Here is a 23138-nt window from a genome sequence, read left to right as displayed (position 1 = left end):
TGATACTTAAAGGTAGCAATCCTTCCACATCTCTATCGTCAATGGTTAAGCTCTAATGCGTTAAATACTTACTAGTAGCCTATGCAGATACCTCTACCCGACAACACTCAATTGAACGTCTATAATATCACGATATATTTGACAATCTCCTACAATATGTACCATTCAAATCACGACGCGCTGCCAATTCATCAGCCATCTGATGGTAGAAGCATCAGCTATGGACGAGAGCCGCTACCCTACCACGACAATGGCGACGACAGGGCGCAAATGCCAAACTTCAATCCTCCCAGACTTCCTCCCATATCTTCATTGCTATCCTCTTTACCACCGGAACAAGTTGAGGAGGGTCAGACATTCGAGAGCTCATATCGCCCGCTATCACAAGGACCACGTTCTCCAGTGGCATTGAATAGACCAATGTACCTACATCAGCAACAACGTAGTCCTCGGGAGCTTGAACGTACTTTCAAGCACTCCCAAAGCCCGCTATCTCCAGACTCGACATGTCCGCCAACACCCATGTCAGATACATTCGCGACTAGGGAAGGATCTGTTGCAGCTCATCACCATGGCCCGTTTGCCCCTCCTAGGTATGTTATTCGGTGTCCATTGTCAATGGATGAAGGCTCATTGTACTCCAAGGGCTCCGCCACCACTCCTCCCTCAGCCAGAATGTAGACTGGTCGTCATGCAACAGCCAATATCAGCACGAGCTTGTGGATATGGAGACAAGGACCGTCGAATGATAGATCCGCCACCAATCCTGACACTCGAAGTTTTCGATAAGGATACAGGTCAGGCCGTTGATCCGAAAGAGAGAAAGAGAGTCTTGAATAAATACATGCCGATAGTGCATTGCACACTATGGAATCCCTACACGAATTGCGAAGATGACAAGATCGAGGGAAGCAGTGACCGTAGAAACCAGAGGAGGATGGTAGGAACGATGGTGTGTAACGGTTTTAAAGCACTAGATCCTCATGGCGATGAACGATTCTTCTTCACCTTTGCCGACTTGTCTGTTCGATTCCCGGGTGATTATCAATTGAAGTTCAGATTAACGTTGATCGACCCAGCTGCAATGGGAAAAGGTCAAAGGAACGAGATCATGAGTCCATTGTTAAGTAATATCTTCAAGGTACACAATGCCAAAGACTTTGAGGGTATGAGGCCGAGCTCAGATTTGGCAAAATCTCTTGTCAGCCAAGGCTATCCCAATATCCTCAAGATCAAGAAAGGGAATGCGAAAACAATTGCAATGGTTGGCCAAGGGGACGACGAAGATGACGATGATGAGATGGGAGGAATGTAAGCGAGGAACGCACGTGAAGCCAGTTCTAGCTGAGCATAATGATAAGGAGTCAGCCAAAGTCTAGTGAATGGCTGCTTTGATAGTGAGGGCGAAGACTTACGGGCTTTGGTTTTTGCATTGGATTCATTGTTGATCCGTTGAAAGCGGGAGTTAGCGTCTCAAAATGGTTGCTCTTTTGGTGAAGAGATTAGGACAACACTATGAATTTATGAATTTATGAGGAGCAAGAGCAAGAGCAAGAGCAACAACTTTGGTATTGAGCCATACTGGTAATTGTACTGGCTGTTTGGTGAAAACTCTGGTATCATGATCAAACCTCACCCCAAGTTCTGCATTTTACAAATTGTTATTGTGGCAGTGGAAGATATATCAATGAATATAGATAAATTTTAAACATCGAATATCAAATATCAATTGGAGATGGTATATCACAATTTGTTCCTATTCCTTACTTTTTTTCTCCTATTCTTCAATTAGCTCTAGCTATTCATCTAGCTACCTACCTATATATCTAAATGGATCTAGGCAACTTCGAATCCTTCCCCTACTACAATAGTAATAATAAGAAACGATTGATTTCTCTAGGAATAGCCCCCTATACATTCCATATTACTCTTCACATCAACAATAATCTTGAAAATGGGGTCTTGGAAACAGATTTCTAATTATTTGTCTATCCAACTACTTCGATATCTGAGTACGTTGATCTAGACAATTCTGAACGCATGATCCAACTCATGATCCACACTATCATATTGATTGTGACCTCCATAGCTCCCTCGAGCTTGGTATGGCTATCGATTTGCCTGTTTTACTGCTGGACTATGCGAAAATATGAATAACAATAAGTGCAAGCAACTTCTAATCCTTTGACCAATGGAAGAGAATGCAACAATAATATCAAAACCAGGCAGTGTGCGCCACACAAGGCTGAAAAGGCTCAGAATGATCAGCCACAAACATTGACCCCGCCAATAAATTTCGAGTCCGTCAAGCTGATCTAATCCAAGATAGGCTTAGCATGCGATAGGCTCTGGGACCCCACCACCAAAAACTTTAAACTTTCGATTGAGATTTTCCTTTTCCTTTCCTCCTTCCCTCTGGCATAAGCCAGGAAGGGTACCATAAATTTCGTCAAGTTTGTCAAGATGAAGTACGTTCTTGTATCTGGAGGTATGTATAAGAATGAGTCATGTTTTTGGCTTTTGTTACAAGAAAAAACGAGATTTAACATGGTTTTTAGGTGTCATTTCCGGCATTGGAAAGGGCGTTATCGGTATGTTACCACATTTTGGGGAATGACGACAAAGAGACATGAAAGATACAAAATGAGTAGTATACTGATGAAGTGGTTGCGCAACAGCCTCTTCCACCGGCTTGTTACTTAAGACAATCGGATTGAAGATATGTTCCCGAACAACCAAAAAATCAGGCAGAATCTTTAGGCTAACTTCGAAAGAACGTCACATCCATTAAAATCGATCCTTACATGAATGTCGATGCCGGAACTATGAACCCGCTTGAGTGCGTCTAATATGTCTGTCTACGAAATCTGGGACTGAGCTAATGGGCGAGTGTGTAGGCATGGAGAGGTCTTTGTTCTCGATGACGGAGGAGAGGTCGATCTCGATCTTGGAAACTACGAGCGCTATCTCAATATCACCCTTACTCGCGAAAATAATATCACCACGGGCAAAGTCTACCAGCATGTCATCGAGCGTGAACGTAGAGGCGATTATCTCGGAAAGACTGTCCAAGTTGTGCCACATCTGACCGATGCAATCCAAGACTGGATCGAGAGAGTCGCGCGAATTCCTGTCGACGACACAAAGGAGACTCCGGATGTTTGCATCATTGAGTTGGGTGGTACAGTTGGAGATATTGAGAGTGCTCCATTCATTGAGGCTATGAGACAATTGAAGAGAAGAGCTGGAAAAGGCAACTTCTTGCAAATTCATGTCTCTTTGGTCCCTGTTATTCAAGGCGAGCAGAAGACAAAGCCGACTCAACAAGCCATCAGAGATGTTGGTAGAGCTGGATTGGTCCCAGATTTGGTAAATCCCTCAGCTGAAATTCCTGAATTTTTCGTGGCTAATTATTCTAGATTGCTTGCCGATGCGATGTTCCACTCGAGAAAAGTACCATCGAGAAGATCGCGATGTTCTGTCAAGTTGAAGGCGAACAAGTCGTTGGTGTACACAACGTTAAATCTACTTACCATGTTCCTTTACTTCTCGAGCAGCAAGGCCTTATCTCTACACTGAACAAAATTCTCAACCTCGACGAAATCTCCATGGCGAAGTCTGCTGTTGAAAAAGGACAGCGAACATGGACCGAATGGAAGTCCCTCACAAGCCAACAAGAGCGTTCATTTGATGATGTTTCCATTGTTCTTGTTGGTAAATATACCAAACTCCACGACTCGTACCTTAGTGTCATCAAATCACTGGAACATTCAGCGATGCGATGCGGCAAGAAGCTTAAATTGATCTGGGTTGAAGCTGAGCACCTCGAGGATGATGCCAAGCCAACCGAGTTTCACAAGGCGTGGCATGAGGTCTGCACTGCAGATGGTATTCTCGTTCCTGGAGGATTCGGTGACCGTGGAACAGAGGGTATGATTGCAGCTGCAAAGTGGGCACGTACCAACAAGACGCCCTACTTGGGAATCTGTTTGGGTATGCAAATTGCCGTTATTGAATTTGCTCGTAATGTCTGTGGCATCACTTCTGCTAATTCAGTGGAGCTTAATGCAAACGCAACCGATAAAGTTATTATCTACATGCCAGAGATTGACAAGGTAAATCTTGGTGGAACTATGCGTCTCGGATTACGCCCTACGGAATTCCAGCCCGGATCTGAATGGTCTCGTCTCCGTAAGCTCTATGGCGATAAAACCGAAGTCCACGAACGTCATCGTCATCGATATGAAGTCAACCCAGAGTATGTTGACCGATTACACGATGGTGGTCTTGAATTCGTCGGAAAGGATGACAAGGGTGAGAGAATGGAAATCGTTGAGATCAAGGATCATCCTTGGTATGTCGGTGTACAATTCCATCCGGAATACCTCTCCCGAGTCTTGGCTCCAAGTAAATCATACTTGGGATTTGTAGCAGCAGCAGCGGGATGTTTGGAAAAGATCACGGAGGATTGTTTGAAAGCTGAGTTGGACAACAGCGTCAATGGGGATTTGTCAAATGGAATCAATGGTGTTACGATCTAAGGAAACTGGGACGGAAGGGACTTTTGCATTGGGTTTGGCTGGATGGAAGAATCATAATGTGCCCTTATGTTTGGCTATTTTATAGAAAAATATTCGAAATGGCGGATACATTTCATGGCGTTATCATGGCTGTAATTATACTGGACAAATGAGACATCTAAATGTCATACCATTTCTCTCTCCTCGCTGACAGTAAAGTGATACGCACAGTTCGGTCCAAAGGATTTGCCCGCAGATAAGTGTCTGGGTACCTCAAGCTTACTAATTTTGTGGAAAATGTGGATTCTTTCACAGGTTATTGCGATTGGGAGCAGGCATTCATCTCATACGTACAAATATCGAGGCGCCAAATAGGAGAGAATTTCATAAGTGATTCGAATCAGAGATATCCAATTGAGCTGGATCATGTCGGCCATTTACAACTATTTGATGATATGATTTTCGACAGCGTCTTATCAATTTTCCCAAGATGTTAATTCCATTTTCCCTCTCTCTAGTCATAGCAAAATTAGGAGGCAAAACAATTCTATGCTGTCACATCCTACCCAATCCTAAGTATCTCCCTCTTTCCCGTCAGCCTGCCTAAAATCGTAAACAAAAATTTCAATTTCACGAATCGCTGCTCTCTCCTCCTCATCCTCAAATTCCCTAAAAACCGATAAATGATCTTTTCCCATCAACTTCATCTGTTTTACCGGAATCCCTGTCTCCTTCTCGGTCAACATTTCTTTCATCTCATATATCGTTGTCGTAGTCAATAATCCGGTCAAATATATAATGCCTTTTAGAAATTCCTCTTTGCCCTTGTACTCAATAACGGTGCAAAATAAAATCGAATCCTTGAGTTCAGGGATCGCAAGGGCACGGAGTAGAAAGGGCTTGTCGACATCTTCTTGTAAACCAAGGGGGAACTCGGGCCAAACGACTTTTTCGGAAGATTTTTTCCGGGACGCTCTTCTTCTTCCTGCTCCACCTATTACAATTCCTCCTCCGATATCTATAGATTCCATAGAAGACTGATTTCCAAAGCGGGGCCTGTCTTGTCCTTCGCCTGATGCGCTTGTAATCCTTATGCTTTCGAAATCTCCAAAATCTCCGACACCCCCAAAATCTCCACTCACATACCCGGCTGGTCTTGTTGGCCCTCTCATATATTCGGGAGTTTCCCTAAGGGACTCTGGTTTCATGTGTTCAGGTGTAGACTCAAAGTGTCTCAAATAACTTGGCGTGGTGTCACCTTCATATGAGAAATTTTTAGGTCCCCTTGGGTTGCCTTGATTGTGAGTTGGCCGTTCATTACCTTCATTTATTACAGAAAGTGGGGGTCCTCCATCAGGATTCATGACTCTCAGCGCACCGCGTTGTTGCTGAGAAGGACTGGGAAGGGGACCACCTCTTCTTGAGTTGTCCTGGAGTACTCCATATTTCCAATTTTCTGGAAATGGAGCGGGCACTTTGTATTGTGGTTTTATTCTCTGGCCCCGTGCTCTCCTTGATTCCGACATGTAGTTATTAAAAGATTGTCTGTTTCTCAGGACGAGCTCGCGTACATGAACAGTCTCATAATCGGACATGGTCTCAACAGGATTCTCTCGAGCCCATTTTATGACATCTTCTACCTTTTCATGCTCCACGGTCGCATAAAACAGTTCAAAAAGATCGAGTGGGTAGGTTTCTTCTTCTTCAATCACGGGTATGCCGAGACCTCCTCCTGGCTTAGTTGTGATGTCGTTCCATGGGGGTGGAAGCTCTCCGAGGTCGGGTTCGGGGGAATAGGGAGCTGGAAGCAAGGGAGGTACTAATTCTTGATACACTTTCTTAAGTTGTTGCGTCTTTCGGTATAGATCTTCAATATGAATTCGAGCTTCGCCTTGTACGATCAGACAATCCATTACTAATTTGTGTAGGGTGTCACTGTATAACCGATCCTTGCGAACTCTTTCTCTGGCTTCATTTTCAATTCTTCTCTTTGTCTTAGCCATAGCTTTTTGCTCTTCAGGCTGGTCTGGATCTATGTCGGCCTCGGGTTCAAATGGCAGTGCGTCGTACAATCCACTGTAGAAATCTATATCGTCTTGTGTAGCAAGTGTATGTACTCCACCCACTTCTTCATTTAATCCTAGCCAGGTATTCGCTACTTTGTAAAGTTTAAGTGTAAATCTTCCCGGGGGACCAGGCTGTCGGTACCTCTCATCGCCTTCCCATTCCACATTGGCATCAACCGAATATGCAAGTGATGGGTTTCCATCCTGGCACCATTCAGTTGTGTGTATCATTTGCCATATTATCAATCCGAGTTGCCATATGTTCGAGTGAGTTCCATAGCGAAGATTATTGAGGACATTTCCATCGCCTGCTTCGCGCATGGATTTAGGCTATATCTGAGGATTAGTGCACAGGAAAGTGGGACTTGGGAGTGAGGAAGCATGATTGGTTCTGTACATACCACTGGATCCATCCACGGTCTTTCCAACCGACGTTCTCGAGTTCTAAGTTGTTCCTTGCAGAAAAAATTAGTCGCTGTATGTTCAGGAACCAAAGAGTTGACTGACAGGTAATTTATACCTCTCTGTTCCAAGGCGTCTATGTTTGAAATTGTAAAGTAGGTCTTGCTCAAGGGGCACCTCCTTGCTATGCCCATAATCCCCAATCTATTTGATTTAGGTGTTAGGGATACGATAAATGCTAGAGAGTCGTCTTGAAACTGTAAATTAAGAATCGTACCTTCATTATCAATGCTCCTCTATGTTCATCATCTCTGGGACCAGCGCCCATGAAGACTAAGGAATGGTAAACAGATATGAACTTGAATGTGTGTTCGAAGCTTTGACTTACCATTTTGAGCTTTGAAATCAAAATGAACTATCTCATCCCGATCCCATCGGTCTTCCTTAAGATCCTCGTGTCCACAATGCATAGCGTATAAGCCGCGGGCTATACAATGAAAGGTATCCCATATCTCGTATTCATCAAATACAAATCTTCAAAGTCAGTTGATATCATACCATCCAGTACAACAACTTACCTATCAACGAAGCGCTCAAAAATTCTACTTGAGAGGTCTCCCTTCTCACAGTCTTCCAAATATATCCTGTGTACAGGACCTTTTCTATCCGCATACACTGTATTGAGACCTCGATCCTCATATATTCTCCGAAACATCTTCACCAGATGTTGAGAGTTCGTATGACGCAGCAGCTCGTATATTTCCGATTCCTCCCTCAAATCTCCCCAGCCCCCACCTTGCTGTTTCACAACTATACTTTCGAATGGCATTCTTCCCGGCGTGCCCTCCGGAGGTTGGCGATATGTCAATCTCCATTTTCCCGCTGTCCCATTGCCGCCTTCGCCCATGATTTTCACCCCGGTCCATGAGGGCTCAGGACCCATTCTACTTTCCGCAGACCAGAGTGGTTCTGATGCCAACCACGCCTTTCCACGAGCAGTCATTTCTTGTTGAGTTGCATTGTGCATTTTTGGAGGCGCCCGTTCTAGTCGGAACCCAAGACGTAGCTCTGCCTCGTCCCATGTTTCACCGGGTAGTAGTAAAGCCATCTTGATATCAAGCGGTGTAAGTGTCCTGACTTTATATTTATGTTACGTCCTGGAGGATTGACTAAACTATCGGTTTACAACTAGCTATACGTAACAAATACACTAACTTTCGATCACGAAATATTTGATAGCATACCAATATGTTTTCTGTATTACTGAAGATAGTAAATGAATGTTGCTTTGTGGGAGACATGTCCTTTGTCTTCTATGCATGGTGGCTGTTCTTGGATAACAAATAATGCTTCTTTGTATATTTTATTCTTTGGTATGTATTAAGCACAAGGACTTTTTGGAGATAGAAAAGTCAGGTGAAAGAAATATTTTCATAAGAGTACATGGAAAGCTTTGCAGCATAAATCACACTGAAAGCTGGGAGGAACGAAAAAGCTATGTTTTCCTCTCCTGAATTTGTTCGCTAGTTTGCTCACTATTGTTCTCAAGTCCGCAGAGCCCGTTCTTCTCAATGCCGAGGCAATATTCTATTTTTTTTCCAAGCATATTCATCACTAGCTGAAAGGTAGGCCGCTCAGAGTTTCGATGGTCAATCGTTATATATGCAATTAATTTCGAGGTTTAGATTTGAGAGACTTGTGAGGCACTTAATGCAGGTAGGAAAGAGTTCTTCAAAAATAATCATGTCAATATATATGTATATATATATGACTTCAATTCTTAATATGAGAGTATATTTCAAGGTATCTGCTTTCAACCGAAACTTCCTAGTCCCGAATCCCAATACTTGAACTCCAAGAACGATAGTGTCCGCTTCCCATCTCATCTCCTCTTTATTTTCCCAAGGTATATTAACATCTCACTCCACTTCAATCTCTAAACGTGATCTGCACCTTTATCATGCATCTCGTGATGTTCCGTCTCAACAGCCCCATTATGTTCAATTCCCTTTGAGATATCATCGGGAAGGGTACCGAGTGCGCGTTCGCCGAAGAGAAGATCGATTTCTTCGAGGGAGAGTTGTTTAGTTTCTTTGAAGAAGAAAAACACGATGGGGATAGTAACTACTACGTTCCATGCTGTGATAGATCTCATTAGTACATATTCAAGATGAATGACGAAGGGAACCCCAAGAAATCAACTCACCAGCAAACAAGAAATAAAATTTCCAAGTCAGCGACTTCAAAGCTTGAGGCGAAACTTGTGCCCAGAATGTAGCGACAAGCCAGTTACCAATACCAGTTGCGAATGCATTTCCACGAGCACGGATTTGCATAGGCATGACTTCGGACATGTAGACCCAGGAGATGGGGCCCCATGAGAATGAGAAGATAACTGTGACGCAGAAAATGAAGAAGACTCCTCCGATGGAGAGACCGCGCTGTGCATTTTCGGGATCAATTCGACTGTTGATGATAGATTGGCAGACAAGGGCGATGGTGATACCGACGGTTCCCCAAAGAAGTGGCTTGCGACGTCCTACTCGGTCAATCATGAAGGTGATGAAGATGAGATCTGGTGTTTGTTATTAGTTGCTGTAGTATTTTATCTTGGGCGGTGAAAATTTTTACTTACTGCCTAAAGGTCCCATGCAGTTGTAAATTCCAGAGACGAGCAATGCTCTGTTTCCAGTGATTCCCAACGCCTTGTACATAGTATTTTGGTAGTAACCGATAACGTCTATCTCATGTCAGCAACCGTGTATTCCCTGTATTCCCTTCAAACTTACTAATTCCAGTGAATTGAGTAAATGCTTGAACAGCAACTCCATGACCCAATCTTGTTCTCCATTGTGGTACTGTAAACATGACTCTCCACCCTGGTACCGTAATTGCTTTTTCTGCCGCAATTGTTTCCTTGATCTCGTTGAACTCTTTGACGATGAATTCATCATTCGAACCGTTGAAATGCAACTTTCTGAGGATAGCCAATGCCTGGTCTTCACGATCGGTTTCCATGAGATGACGAGGCGATTCGGGGAAGAAGAGAATGCCAGAAGCGAGGATAATGCAAGGAATCATTTGTACAGCGAGTGGTACTCGCCATTGAACAGGACTATCCTTTGTAACACCACAGCCATATCCTACCCAAGTTGATCTTGTATCACGTCAGTACCCCCTCTCAAAGTTCTAGAGAAAGAAACAACATACACAATAAAACCCACTCCAATCATCTGTTGACTCAATCCCACAATCAATCCTCTAATTTTCGGATCCGCACACTCAGCATTGTAAACTGGTACAGCCATACTAAGCAAACCGACCGCCCAGCCTGTAAAGATACGACCAACGAGAATCATGGCCAGATTCTGTGCAGCAGTTTGTAATACTGCTCCAACGAGACAGATCAATGCACCCATGAAGATAGTAATCTTTCGTCCATATCGATCCATAGTAAGACCGCCCTGAAGGGCACCAAACACAGCACCACCATTAAAGGTTGAGTTGATGGCACCGATAATAGAAGAATCTTGCGTAGTGTTGAAGAAGGTGAGGAAGTTTTGAGAGGCTATCACATCTGTCATAACACCTGCATCGTAACCAAAAAGAAACGATCTATTATTGAGAAGTGGTTAGAAACCTCCACATCGCTTGAGAAAACATGTCAACAAAAATCTCAAACATACCCAGTAGATGCAAACACCGCCAACGAGAGATTGAAAACCTTTCCCATCTTGTCGTCCTTGTTCCCTTGGAACTAGTCAATCGTGAAGCTCAAAGACAACGACGAGAAGAAAAAGTTTCAAGAATAAAATTCTTGGCAAGTACAACGTTGAGTGGCATGGTACTATATCTATATATGAAGAGTGCAAGACGACCCTGTCATGCCATTCACTCAATTGGTACGTCTAGGGAGCATGTGCACTGCACCGGATAAAACGAACCTCTGTGTTGGAACATGGATAATTGGAACTACTTGTCTGTTTCCCATTTACGCCTATTTCCTCACCATACAACGAGTATCTATGCCCATCTATCACCCCGATTCCCCAGCCAGAGGAAGGAAAACCATGTCGAATCCGCATCTGCACATCCGAGGATATAATCCAGTCCGTATGCTGACGCCCATCTATTGGTGGAAATTTTGTGCTGTTCATCACGAAGCGAGAAGGCTGGTGATATTTGTATTTAGCCTAATTATCCTCTCCACATTTTCACAGGACAGGGGTAATCTTCACTTACCCTGCCGAACCATAGACGCCTGCTAATATGTTCAACCCCATGGAGTAAGCCTCAATGCGGGGTTTTCCCAAGGTAAGATTTACCAACCGCTTGGCCAATTGGCTCCGCTCCATCTTAGTTCAGAAAACATCGGATCATCTTCTTCCATGGATGCAAAGAGCTTAATGCATCGCGAGTACATGAGTACGTTTACAATTACCCGGGCTCGAACCATTTCTCAGATGTACTGTGTTTGCCACTACTAGGTACTTATTAACGCGAGGTACGCACGAGACCAAGAACGTTGTTTGTTCACCGATCTTATGAGTCAAGGACTTTTCAATCCCTGGGACAGACGAGTCGAGAACTGCTGTGACCTGGGGGCAAAACACCATTATGTCGCGTTTTCGTTGCATTGTTGTATCAACACTAAGGTTTTGTCTTTCTCCGACCATCGAATGAACAATCCCAGAGCCACGACAATCATGAGGCAAAACCTAAAAGATCAACCATTACTTCTACAGACTCTACAATAGACCAATCAAATCGACACTTCAGAACCGGTAGGCTGATTATGCAGTCGAACACTTTGGGTGCTTGTAGGTGGTGTTTGATACGTTGGTGATTCGCGAATACACGTTCGAGACCTCCTAAACATTGCATATACAAATATGCATGCGGAAAACTTTATCAAATGGACGAAACTCTGATCCTCTCTGAGCTTCGTCTCAGTAACCAGAATTCTCAATTCGAACAGTCTTTTATTATTGGTGCCGCAATAAGATGACGAGAGGAGAGACCAGTTGATTAAAGTTTCTTCCCATCTCAACCAGCCAGGCAAAACAATGTATGCCCTTATGTCCTAGACTAATATTGCGAGTACAACAAATCCTCATTCGATTTCATTGAACTGAAATTGTTATTCCATTCAAAAAATTAAGTCAAATCACTTCTAATGCTAAAGATTAGATCATTTCTGCTCTCTCTTCCTCGTATTGTCTTCGTTCAGCAAGACACTTTCGCTCCCCTTGAAATTCGCTTCCCGTAAATGCCACATATAATCAATCAGCTCAATGATATTATCCAACGCCATGCCAGTCACAATGCATTCAACTACAAACGCTACCAGTTCCTCCAAGAAACTGTCGAGCATGCATACCCATTCCACCTACTAATATATACCCTGTGTACGATATTGGAAAGTATCGTATCTATCCAATTTCAATTAGCATTCATCCACGATCAAGAAAAGGACGGAAAATCGTACAATCGGGTATAATAACTCCCCAAAGACTTTCCAATCAGGTCTGTCTCCACAAACGTCTCTGCTTCATCGGCGCTCATCTGCAGCTGAAACCTCTGCCTCAGACTATTTGTTGCTTGAGCGACTCCATACGAATAACAAGGCATCTTTGATTCTCGTCCCATCATACTAACGAGATCAATAAGATGATCTGCTGATCTACGTAATGCTACACTTTGTTAGACTTGAATGGCCTATGAATATCCTGAAAAACATACCTTGGAAAGCTTGTTTGCATAGCTTTTTGTAATCGTCAAATGCAGGTGATCCAACACCTCCTAGGACATCAACATAATCCTGCGTTAATTTGAAAGGGGCAGCTTCGAAACCAACCGACCCAGGAGAGTTGGAAAGCATAAAGCCGAAGTCGATGTGAATAATATGCCCTTCGTTATCAATGAGAACATTACCATTATGTCGATCTTTCAATTGTAAAATGTAAGAGATAATGCTATAAGCCGCGAGTGATCTTTTGAACGCGTCTTCTGCAGCTTTGTATGCATCACTGTCGGGTGGCCCAAAGGTCTTCACGAAGTGATCTTTCAACGTGGCAATTCTCCTTCGAGGGTTTTGTCCTGCTTCAATCGTGGCAAGTGTGAGACTACGCTTTAACGAATGTAAGGATACACCGTTCGTGATTGTCTCTATCAGACCAGATGACTCCCCAGTGACCAAAATTCTCATTCGCTTGACCCAAACAGGAGTTCCTGCATCCTGCCAGATTTTATCGCAGCATTGGATGAGCTGACATGCAAATGCTTCTTGTCGTAAATCAGCACCTGTTTTTACGATAACACTCAAAACATCCCAATTCTTCATCCACCCATATGGCGAGGACTTCCTGATACGTTCCTTCTTAACGTTCCACGCTTCTCCAAATGTTGCAGCACTTGGATCGTCTCTATCTCCCTTTCTTTGAACACCACCAGTCTTTTGATCGTTCTCCATTCGAGCTGCTCCAGCTCCAACATTAATAACAGCATCCGGATCAGTTGGTGATTCTTCTTCGATATCTTCTGGTGCAACATTTGCTGCTGCCGCGTTCGCTTTTTCCATGATCATGTCAAAAGTCTGTGATTGCACATTGTCTTCTGAGTCGTAGTTTTGTTCTTCAAGACTCTGTATACTGGCGATAATTTTATGACGAATTGCATCAACCTCATGCTTGGGTCTTTTCCCACTCGTCGAATTGAGCTGCGTAAGCATTTGTGTAGCAGTCCTGATATGTGTTGTTAAGGTAGAAAAGTCCGGTTGATCCTTCTCTCCTGATCGACCTGCTCCAGGAATGGTCATCTTCCTTCTCGGCGTAGGACTGATGGATCTAGACGTTGATGTTCCGGATGTCCTAGGTGTTGCAACACTGGATAAGCTCGATAAAGTCGTTGTACCGCTTGATTTGCGCGTAGGACGCGAGGTCGTGACATTCTCCTTATAGGTTGGGGTGTGTACGTCCTCCTCGTCGTGATCTGTTTCTTTGATTAATGGTGAGCTGCCCAAATCGCCACTGATTGGCTCAAAAACACTATCGGGGGTATTATCCGTACTTTTGATGATGTGACTACCGTATGATCGTCCAGATTCCGAGAGGTCAAATCTTCGTCTCTTGTGGGTTCCTTCCTCTGACACTAATCGGCTCAACAAACGTTCATTGTCTAGAGTTTCCGGGTTGAAGGAGAAGTCATCCCGAAGTACTTCTACCATCAATAGATATGGCACTTTTTCGGCGCTATTCAATACTGTCGCTTCCGCTGGGTTCAGACGAACAATACGGTGATGTTTACTTTTGCTAGGAATTCCGTCCACGAGAGTGGCGGGACAAATAACTGGTATATCAACTTCAGCTGGTAAATCCTGAGCAATAAGTGCAAGTTCAGCACGCAATGCACTAAGACGCGCTGGCTTTGGGACGATAACTAAACGATTTGATATGTCCTCCAGAGCCGTTAAAAATTGGGTCTCAGAACGAAAATAGTTTTGCCTTAGTAGTTTGACTTTCTGCTTGTCAGTTAATGATGCTGGAGTCACGATTTTCCCCCCATGTGAATGCTGAGAGTATCTTTTGCTGATAGGTTCAGTCAGTCTCGTTGGAAGACCAGCTGTAACGGGTGTTGCTGGTCTACTAGGTAGATTTGGATTTCTTAATTCTGGAAGAGATGCCGAGCTTGAATTTCGAGGGTCCAATGCTTTGAGGTCTAAATGCGAAGGCCGTATTTGTTCGAGTGGTACCTTTCGGCTAGATTTTGATGAGGTGGGTCTTGTTAAGGAGTTCGATCGAGCCAGATCTGGTGGGGCTTCAGAGGGTCCAGCACTATTCAGACCACCACTGCCTGGGGCGCTGGCAATCTTTGCGGCTTCTCTCCTCTGCTTTGTTCGTGTAGATCCCGGTGTCGTTGTATGACTTCGAACAATCTTTTGTGTCTGCATCTGACTGGTATCTGCGACCACATTTCCTGTACTTTGAGGTTTCCGTGCCTGTGAAATAGCCAATGGTCCAGCCCATTTTGGTAGAAAGGGAACTGCAATACTCGCTAGGACGAAACTTGCTAGAACAGTAACAGGTAAGACATTCTCACTGATCTTCTTCGTTGGAGTCTCCGATACCCCGAATACGATATGCTGGACCTTATTATATATTCGTCTGCATGTTTTGAAAGCTTCGGATTGAGGATTCGCAGAAAGATCGTGGAGATATGTTTGGAACAACCAGAAGGTCTGCGATTCCAGTTAGTGATTTGTCCAATCTTGTATGTCCTGTCTCCAAACACACCAACAATGCAGCATTGACCGATTCCTCGCACAAGTCCAGAATGAATTCCTCCAGAGCCACCGACTCATTATCGACACTAATAATTAGGTGACATAGCTGCGGGAGGAAGAACTCAATCTCCTCATAGCTGAATTGTCGCAACTTCGAGCAAAGAACATAATGTATCCCGACATGGTCTGCATACCGTCTGCCAACTCAAGCAATCAGTAAAGGGAGTCTGCGATTGAATGGAAAGGGGTAATTGGCATACGAAAGATAGGCTACGGAGAGGAATGGATTCTGATTGAAAACATCGGACTCGATAAATCGCTTTAACAAATCCCAAGACATTTGGTGACTCGGGATCAGCTCCTCAGTTTGCCTAATTCTTGGTTTATAGAAAAGGGTTTAAAGATCAAGGGGGATTTGAGGCGCAATGCCTCTAATAATCTCGGCATTAACAGATTATAAGTATTGTAGTTATCATGACTATGTGAGCCAGAAAATGAGTGTGAGAAAGGTACAATTAATGAGGAAGTATGTATGTATATGTATGTGCAAGAATGAATCGTTTGTTGTCAAATCAATTTCGTCGTCTTGAGCTTGATTGACCGGTATCTAATTGTATCCTTTCGTATTAAGGTTTGAAAGTGGCAGAATTGGAGAAATGTAAAAGCGGCCAGAAAAGTGGAGTGAATAATTTCTAAGGACAGCAAGGCGACAGCCTTGAAGGAAAGTCGAGAACAGCCTCACCGGGAGATTTCGAAGGGTTCTATCAGTCCCGCCCGTTTAAGATAACCGAGAGCCCTCTTATCCACTTGTCTCAGCCTTCTCTTGTGTTTTGTCTTAGCATATAACGGTTTTCATCTCGTCGTCGATCCTTCAAATATCATTGATTTCATGTAGAATGATTTCTTGTTTATTTCGAAATCAAGTAATTGCGAATCCAATTGTTCTCGATTATCATTTGATGAGATAGTACCCGCAATCAATTTAACGCCAAATATCATCTACTTGCAGCCAAAGGAAAGTATAGATCATCTCAAGTGTACAACACCATATTCACTCTGTATGATATCGATCTCTGAATCGATTAAAACAGTCTATTGATGATTGCTCCCTTGTACATTTCGAAAACATGTCTCCTGAAGCTTGTCTGAAGTTTACCGGCTCGGTATCCCCTCGTAGTGATCCTATGTAATCGATTATACCCATTTCGTTTCTTAGTAGTTGATCATATGACTCGGTTGCAGTTCTTCGGAATATGCTTCAAGTGAAATTCTAGCTGCAGTACTTTCTTCTGGAAAGGACTGACTATATTGATGCAATGCCACTACTTGCGTGGCGTCACAAGTGTGAACTCATCCCGTCAATAGTGGTTATTCAATTTCCTTTGATTCGTATGGATACGCTTCGAGTGAGCATCTGGGTTTAAAACTGTATCAATTAGACATGAGGCGCAAGAATCAAGGCACAGGATTAAATTACAAGTCTAAAGTTTCTTTGTAGAGCAAGAGATCCTCCAACCCAAGCAGCTTCTCAATTAATGGGTGGCTATAATCATCCTCACTGGTCCCATTCATATCCAAAACCCGTAGAAAGAATGGGCAAATATTCCGAATCTACCGACTGAGGAGTTACGTGCATTTCCGGAATCAAAGACAGTCAAGATTAAAGTACTCGGTCTGTTAATGCACTCTCAGATTCCTCTTTCATGATTCCTACCCCTGATTATTCGTCTGTCACATTAAAATGTTCTAGCACACATCTATCACCCCCAGATTCCATTATCCCGCCATTTCCTCCCTCCCTCACACTTTGGTACCGCTTCTCCCTCCTCGATGAAACATTCCCAAACCCCAGTCTCCCCCCTGAATTCAAAACCGACCGATGTCCTTCCCAACATCTCCACCTCCACTCCCTCCCTCCATCCACTCACCTCCATCCCCACCACAACTCTCAACCTATTAATCGCATTTTCCCCGACCCTTTCTCTTTCCCCATTCATCCACTCAAACAATCTCCTCGTCCTCTTCTCCAACTCTTCTTCTTCCCTCTCACATCTTTCTACTTCCAACACATCCGCTTTGTTCCCTGACTCACTATAATTTACTACCCTCATCTCTACTCCTGATCTTTCGTAAGTCCCTGATCTTGCAACAAGTTTTATTTGATGCCTCCAGCATTCAGGTGCTGGAACATGGAATTCCACGCTCTTCAACCGAGGTAGTTGAGTAAAAGGAGCGAAAGCTTTATACATCTCTTCATCTGAAATTTCCGGATCAATTCCATCGATCTTCAAATTAGTATTCTCGGAGTTTGAGAAATTGGAACCGGAGAGTGACGGCATCTCAATCGCGAGATCTTCAATTAATGGCAAAGTAAGAACAGAAGCCAGTCTGGGGATCTGCTTTGGTAGTTGTGAGCCTGATCCCCAAGAGGGAAATTGTATCCCATCGTACAAGTGAAGCTTTGTGAGATTCGTATGTCGTAATAAGGCACCCAGCAATTTCTCCGTAGCTTTATATTCAGTTGTCGCATTGTTGCAGTTCATCATCTTCGGGAATGGAATATCACGGATCAAAAGAGATGTAAGACTTGTCCCGTTACTCGCTATATCCTCCAGAAAATCCACTACTGTTTCCCATTCCGATTTTACGTCATATTCCCATGGACTTTGCATTCCGTCGACTTTCAGCTCTTTCAATGCAGTTAACGCACCCGCGATCCCCAATTCCTGGATCGCGACCGGACTAGGAAATTTCATATGCAAAGTCTTCAATTTGGACCAATCCATAACTTTTAACCACACATCCAAATTCGACATCCCGTCAGGAAAAGGTAGTCGCTCAAGCGGTATATGACGAACAGCGCCCCACGTAGAACTCAAATGAGACTCTCCCATCCAATCAATATACCACATTGGCAGTTTATTCCAAGGAAACTTGAGACGTGTCCGCCAATCGATTTCGGGCGTTTCCAAATTCTCATACCATCCACTTCCTCCATCAGGCGATTCCTCAAAATCATATCCTCCGACGACCAATTTTTCCAGCGGGGGAAATTTTGTCGATGTCATATTTTCCTGATCGGTATTGAATTCGCTCGAAAGGAAAGGAAACGCCTCAACCTGATTACCAAACTCGCATCCATGGTACGAAAATCCCAACTGCAATTCCCGCATATTCGGCGGATTAGAGCGTAGAATCTCGAAAAGAATCCGCATCGAAGCTGGATTTGAAAAGTAGGAATGCATAATGTCGGCATCGAGGGAATATAATAATGGAGAACCAAGGATCGAACGCGCATCTTCTTGTAGACGATTTGTCATGGCGATGGAATCCTCTGAAACCTCGTCATAATATTGTTCGGGATCTCTCGTGCGGGGAAGGCGGTGTAAGTAAATACGGATATCTGGATTCGTTGCACTGAGATTGGAGAGTATCTCGGGGGAAATAGCTTTAGAAATTTTCCAATGCAGTACGGAGAGATTGGGAAGATTGACAAGGAGATGTGTAATACCGGTCCAATTTGCGCTTTGGGTGTATGTTTCATGGTAACCTGTAATATTGAATGTTTGGATTGCTTTTCTGTATTCGACGGATGCGGGATGATTGAAAAATTGAAGTAATTCGTTGGAATCTAGTGCATCACCTGGGCTCTCAAAATCGACGTGAAGGTTCTGGTAGACCTCTGGCGATTTTGGCGTGAATACTCTCGGTGAAGAAATGTAGATTCCGTCTGACAGACCCATATCCGATTCTCCAAAGTCTGTCAATTCTTCTTCAAGTGCCATCAGGTCGTCTTGTTCATCAAAAGCCTCTTGGGCCATCGTTTGTATGATCAAAAAGAACAAACCTACGAGCAACAGGATGGTTGAACGTGAAAACTTATAACCACACGGAGAAGCCATATCAAATATGAATAACAGTGAGCAGCTTGATCATCATCGCGCGGATACTTTCGGTATTTATAGATGTTTCTTTCATCATGTCATCCTTTTAGGCAACTATGCCCCATGATTTGGGTATTATGTGTCCTCAAACCGACATCAGTATGTGTGTTCTCACAACCCCGCATCGCAATCCCATTCAATCCATTTTTGCCTTGAGAAATCTATGAAGGAATAGAAACAATAATGTTCATCAATCAAACCATTATACGTATCTTACTCTGCGTACTCTACAAACTAGCCCATTAAAACCCAGAACGATAACGCAAATCACGAAATGGGGTGCTGACCAATCTCACGCTACCCGCAAATTCGAAGCACATTCATCAGAACCACTCCACCACTTCCACCCCTCGCAAGAACTCAGTTATGTCATCACGTGATTACTTTCAAAATCTCTGCTCTCATTATTTGAGTCTGATAAATGAATGGATGAGTTTATGAGCTTACAGAAAACATGAACGATCATCGAAGAAACGTTGCTTGATACTAGTTGTTGCAGATAGATTTATCAATCACAACTTCATATACCAAACCCAGTACTTCCCAACACACAGATAGATTCATTTACAACTCCATCTGAACGTCGCCACTAAGGGTATCAAGACGCTCATATGAATTACACTCAGAGGACATTTTCGCATCAAACTCTCAAACTTGTATCTATATCTCGCGCCACCGTGGCGAGATTCTCGTGAAGAATCAGCAATCCCCTCAATTCCATCTGATACGTCGCCTAAAACAGCGTGAGAGCGCCGGCTAGAATTTGATTTTGATTTAGATATGCGACTCGATGAACGAGATGGTATTTCATCCACAACTATTTCGGGGTCTGGGTAGCTTAAACTCTAACTCCTCTTGAGAGAATCCTGAGTCCTAACGGCTTATTTAGTTACAACCGTATGATCAACTATACTCTACCCCTAGCACCCCCGCATTGCCTTCATTATACCAATCTCAACCATGCTAATCTCAACCATCTTCGATGTTCTACTCATCACCCTATCAGACACTCTCGAGAAACCTCGTACATTTCGATAGTGAATCACCTGATCCACATATTTCGGATGATGAAAACTTTACATCTCAGATCCAACATCTGTATGCATAACAGAAACAGGAATATCACAGAAAATGGTCACAGTACTCTCCTTCCCTTCATTCACAACCATCCACAACCATCCACAACCATCCACAACCATCCACAACCATCCACAACCGATGCCCACCTACCCAGACAAAAAACTCAATGTAAATCACTCATCCCACTGTCCGCCCAGCCCAATCCAAATCAAATCAAATCAATCCAAATCAAGCAAAACCAAGCAAGATCATAATCACAACTCCATCCTCATTAATACAAGTCAATCCGACTTCCCTCTCCCCTCTCCCCACATCTTCGGATTGTATCCTGCTCGTCTAGAATCCATCCATCTACTTCAGCATCCCCACACTTTCTCAAACGAGTGCTCGATCATAAATCTCCATTTCAACCATCAACATATCCATTCATCCACCAAACGCACCCTACTTCGGGGGTTTTCCCCGCCACGGATTATGAGTAGCTACCGAGTTCACTGTGAAGAGCTATACTCCTCACTGGTGACTTCCCTAGCTAGCTACCCTCAACCCAATATAAACGCGCTTGCATCTTATCTATTTACTTGGCCCCATGGATATGACCAGAGTTGCTGGACACAAGAGAAAAGAAAATCATCTGAGCATCCGTGGACCATGCGGAAAGCAATAAAGACGAAGAAGATAACTAGTAAAACAATTTGAAAGCTACAATGAAATGATACACGCGAGTATAGTAATCCGACTGAAAGGAATCTCGATCTTGTATCTCTCATTCCAGAAACTTCAAAGATGCTTAATTAAAACGAGGCACTGAATGCTAGACAGGTATGAGAAGAAGATTGAAATCCGAACTGAAAAAATCATCATCATCATCAAGAAACTCAACGACCCATACTCATCCCATCCCATCCCATCCCACCTACACACCTGTCCCACCACAAAAATCTCGCACCCACCCGCTCCCAAGATATAAAAAACAACCATCCCAGCTCCAAGCCCAGCCTACCAAGACAAGACCCCTCACCAAGCCCCATATCACACACGGCAACCTAACCTACCAGCCCATCAAGCACCAAGCAATAAACGAAACCGATGTAACTATACAAGGATGTATGCTATAGCATACTGCGAATCATCGTAAATCAGCACACCTCATCGATAGATGAGGCTGAAGATCAGGAAACAGAGAGAGCGCGGAATTATTGTGGTTCATGCGTTGCATCTATTCATTAGGTAGTAGCATATCATCGCAAGTAATAGATCTGGATTCTGAGGCTTTAGAAATACCGTGGTAACGATACTTACTTGTGTGTACAGGGATGTAGCATCAGAATTAGAATTAGAATTCTATGGTATTTGTTTTGCTCAAGAGAGATCTGTACTATACTCCATACTGTGACTCTCATTCACGGTATGAAACTATTGAAAAGAACTGAGATCTGTGAACCTAAATAGGGCGTGGAGTGGAAATATACTAGGTAGATGTCGAGATGTTGAGAAAATACTTAGTAAATGGCGCATGTAGTACGATACGATACGACACGATACGATACCTCCCCATCAACCACCATTCATCTTCATCTCGTGTGATTCCGATGCGAGGATTGTCCAGTCCGACCTACCGAGGGAACTATATTTGTCATTTGTCATTTGCATTTGGTACTGGATATCCATCCACACACACACACACATACATACACATAATGTAAAGCAAATACAAGGACGCGGCGGTGAACTATCACTACCTACCTAGCATACCACGAATGATCACATTCCTTCCCATTATCGATAATGCGAAATATGATTAATTGGAATTTGAGGAGGATAGGATGGGATAGGATGGGATGGGGTTGGGATGGGTTGGTGTAACATCGCTTTTGGGATGGGAACGTGAGGTTTTATGTATGGAGGAGGATCCACTTGTTGATTGTAACATTGGGGGTCTTGGGAGAATGAGGATGGGGATGGATTGATGGATTGATGGATTGATTGATTGAATGATTGATGGATGGATTGATTGATTGATTGAATGGATCAACTACTGATGTGCAAAGATAGTGGATAGCAAATCGGATTATTACAATTAGGGATTGTATTCTACATTGGTCGATCCTATTACCGTGGAATTTCCAATGACTCGAGAGTTGCGCCTTATCATTTATGGAGAGAATGTACATGCATAGGTAGGTACATAACGATAGACGTGAATGTGGCTCGAGGGTGGGACTCTGAATTGAAATGATTTGGAAATGTCCAAAGGAGTGTTCGACATGGACTCAAGTTTGGATGAGTGAGACACTGTGATGACCATAGACCAATGAATAGAAGATTTACAGTCATCGCTTCCTTTGCGATTAAAGTATCCTTGTTTCTGTCTCGTGCCCGTTCTGATTGCTGTGCTTGCCATGTCTGCTTATGATTTCTCGGGATTAATATTTCTGTTTCGTTTATTGGATTGAGAAAAGTTCGGGACAGTGGTGAGAACTGGTGGACCTTCCGTGTTCTGGTGCTGCAGTCAGAACTTTAGATACGAGTCCACTCTGTTCATTTCCTATAAGAGAACGAGGGCCTCGTACTGATGGGATAATTATATCTATCTATACCTATTCTACTACCTACCTACTAGGTATATAAGGAAAGCCAATTCCGAGGATGCTACGGAGTACGGCAAGGCAAGTCTTGAAAAATAAAACACGAAATACCGAGCAGACCAAACGAAATGCTTAAATTGAGTTCTGACGCGGACTAAATGTATACTATCGATTAGATCGATATCTAACATCCAATCCATCAAGGAATCTTAGACCATTCAATTCATAGTCAACAGAGCTTCATTCTTATACGAACG

At 43.4% G+C, this 23138-nt stretch overlaps 7 protein-coding genes across 7 annotated transcripts; 2 read left to right on the top strand and 5 right to left on the bottom strand.

Moving 5' to 3' along the window:
- Nucleotides 1-81: 81 nt before the first annotated feature.
- Nucleotides 82-1315, top strand: Bfra_004180 (putative vea protein; the record flags this gene model as incomplete). The annotated part of the gene is made up of 2 exons (XM_037334585.1): nucleotides 82-593; nucleotides 646-1315. 2 exons carry the CDS (start codon nucleotides 82-84, stop codon nucleotides 1313-1315), a joined length of 1182 nt encoding a protein of 393 aa, XP_037193119.1.
- A 1117-nt stretch (nucleotides 1316-2432) lies between these two features.
- Bfra_004179 (putative ctp synthase protein) lies at nucleotides 2433-4541 on the top strand (the record flags this gene model as incomplete). The annotated part of the gene is made up of 6 exons (XM_037334584.1): nucleotides 2433-2488; nucleotides 2559-2591; nucleotides 2679-2719; nucleotides 2778-2839; nucleotides 2898-3369; nucleotides 3420-4541. Exons 1-6 carry the CDS (start codon nucleotides 2464-2466, stop codon nucleotides 4539-4541), a joined length of 1755 nt encoding a protein of 584 aa, XP_037193118.1. The 5' UTR covers nucleotides 2433-2463.
- Nucleotides 4542-5092: 551 nt separating this feature from the next.
- Nucleotides 5093-8096, bottom strand: Bfra_004178 (putative nek protein kinase protein; the record flags this gene model as incomplete). The annotated part of the gene is made up of 6 exons (XM_037334583.1): nucleotides 5093-6916; nucleotides 6988-7041; nucleotides 7094-7192; nucleotides 7266-7321; nucleotides 7377-7522; nucleotides 7567-8096. 6 exons carry the CDS (start codon nucleotides 8094-8096, stop codon nucleotides 5093-5095), a joined length of 2709 nt encoding a protein of 902 aa, XP_037193117.1.
- An 828-nt stretch (nucleotides 8097-8924) lies between these two features.
- Nucleotides 8925-10721, bottom strand: Bfra_004177 (putative mfs sugar protein; the record flags this gene model as incomplete). The annotated part of the gene is made up of 6 exons (XM_037334582.1): nucleotides 8925-9127; nucleotides 9195-9563; nucleotides 9624-9728; nucleotides 9778-10145; nucleotides 10199-10603; nucleotides 10675-10721. The coding sequence occupies 6 exons, from the start codon at nucleotides 10719-10721 to the stop codon at nucleotides 8925-8927; spliced, it is 1497 nt and encodes a 498-aa protein (XP_037193116.1).
- Nucleotides 10722-11011: 290 nt separating this feature from the next.
- Bfra_004176 (uncharacterized protein) lies at nucleotides 11012-11343 on the bottom strand (the record flags this gene model as incomplete). Its single annotated transcript, XM_037334581.1, has 2 exons — nucleotides 11012-11117; nucleotides 11231-11343. The coding sequence occupies 2 exons, from the start codon at nucleotides 11341-11343 to the stop codon at nucleotides 11012-11014; spliced, it is 219 nt and encodes a 72-aa protein (XP_037193115.1).
- Nucleotides 11344-12380: 1037 nt separating this feature from the next.
- Bfra_004175 (putative phosphatidylinositol 3 protein) lies at nucleotides 12381-15609 on the bottom strand (the record flags this gene model as incomplete). Its single annotated transcript, XM_037334580.1, has 5 exons — nucleotides 12381-12420; nucleotides 12477-12681; nucleotides 12731-15224; nucleotides 15280-15466; nucleotides 15530-15609. The coding sequence occupies 5 exons, from the start codon at nucleotides 15607-15609 to the stop codon at nucleotides 12381-12383; spliced, it is 3006 nt and encodes a 1001-aa protein (XP_037193114.1).
- A 1420-nt stretch (nucleotides 15610-17029) lies between these two features.
- Nucleotides 17030-19090, bottom strand: Bfra_004174 (uncharacterized protein; the record flags this gene model as incomplete). Its single annotated transcript, XM_037334579.1, has 1 exon — nucleotides 17030-19090. One exon carries the CDS (start codon nucleotides 19088-19090, stop codon nucleotides 17030-17032), a length of 2061 nt encoding a protein of 686 aa, XP_037193113.1.
- Between the last annotated feature and the right edge of the window lie 4048 nt (nucleotides 19091-23138).

Source organism: Botrytis fragariae (genome assembly GCF_013461495.1).
Source record: "Botrytis fragariae strain BVB16 chromosome Unknown tig00000050, whole genome shotgun sequence".
Lineage (NCBI taxonomy): Eukaryota > Fungi > Ascomycota > Leotiomycetes > Helotiales > Sclerotiniaceae > Botrytis > Botrytis fragariae.
This window is presented reverse-complemented; position numbering and strand designations above follow the sequence as displayed.